The following is a 622-nucleotide window of genomic DNA, read 5'->3' on the forward strand; positions in this document are numbered from 1 at the left end:
AATGCTATTCAAGCAAAGCCGCTCTCCGCAGTGTCTTATTTACATTTTCCTTCGTTCAGAACAGACACTCTCGCTGGCTTGTACAGCTTAAGCAGGTGTTTGCTTTCCGCTGCATGCATAGGACTGCGGCTATCCAAAGCTTTCAACACACGCCCTCTATACTCCTGCTTGCGCCTGTTGGATTTGCGCTGTATGCGCCACTAGTTGACAGGCCTTCTCAGTCTTTTTTATTTCTATGGGCAGCAAATGCTTGTCTCCCTAGGCTGCTTTTGTTGCACTGACAGGACTCCTACGTACTTCTCCTTTTTACTGTTTAAATTGACCGGCGTTATAACTCTCCGCTTATCCATTCAGCACCATCAGAAACACCTGCACAGCCATACAGGGATGTGCATCGCTGCATGCCTGCGCGGGTGTTTCTACACATCTCTGCGTGCATACCTCCATGTATGCGTTCGTGTTGCGGAAGAAAACAGTAAGTCTAGCAACCTTCCGCAGCTCGCAGTTTTTTGGCTGGCGAAGTACAGAGGGGAAGCTGAAGGGCTTGATACGAGTGTAGCCGTCAGTAGCAAGAAGGGGCACCATACAACTCCCGGGCCCACGGCCGGAATAGCAGAAGGCC

General features: G+C 50.5%; 1 protein-coding gene across 1 annotated transcript in view; it reads left to right on the forward strand.

The window, feature by feature from the left end:
• The window catches only part of EMH_0017740 (SAG family member), a gene marked incomplete at both ends in the record, with an annotated part of 2663 nt that overhangs the window by 1673 nt on the left and 368 nt on the right, over positions 1-622 (forward strand). The window contains one exon of the mRNA XM_013500988.1: positions 528-620. Within this exon, the coding sequence (XP_013356442.1) occupies positions 528-620 (93 nt within the window). The remainder of the gene's footprint in view (positions 1-527; positions 621-622) is intronic.

This window comes from Eimeria mitis, genomic scaffold, assembly GCF_000499745.2.
Source record: "Eimeria mitis Houghton genomic scaffold, Emh_scaff613, whole genome shotgun sequence".
Classification (NCBI taxonomy): domain Eukaryota; phylum Apicomplexa; class Conoidasida; order Eucoccidiorida; family Eimeriidae; genus Eimeria; species Eimeria mitis.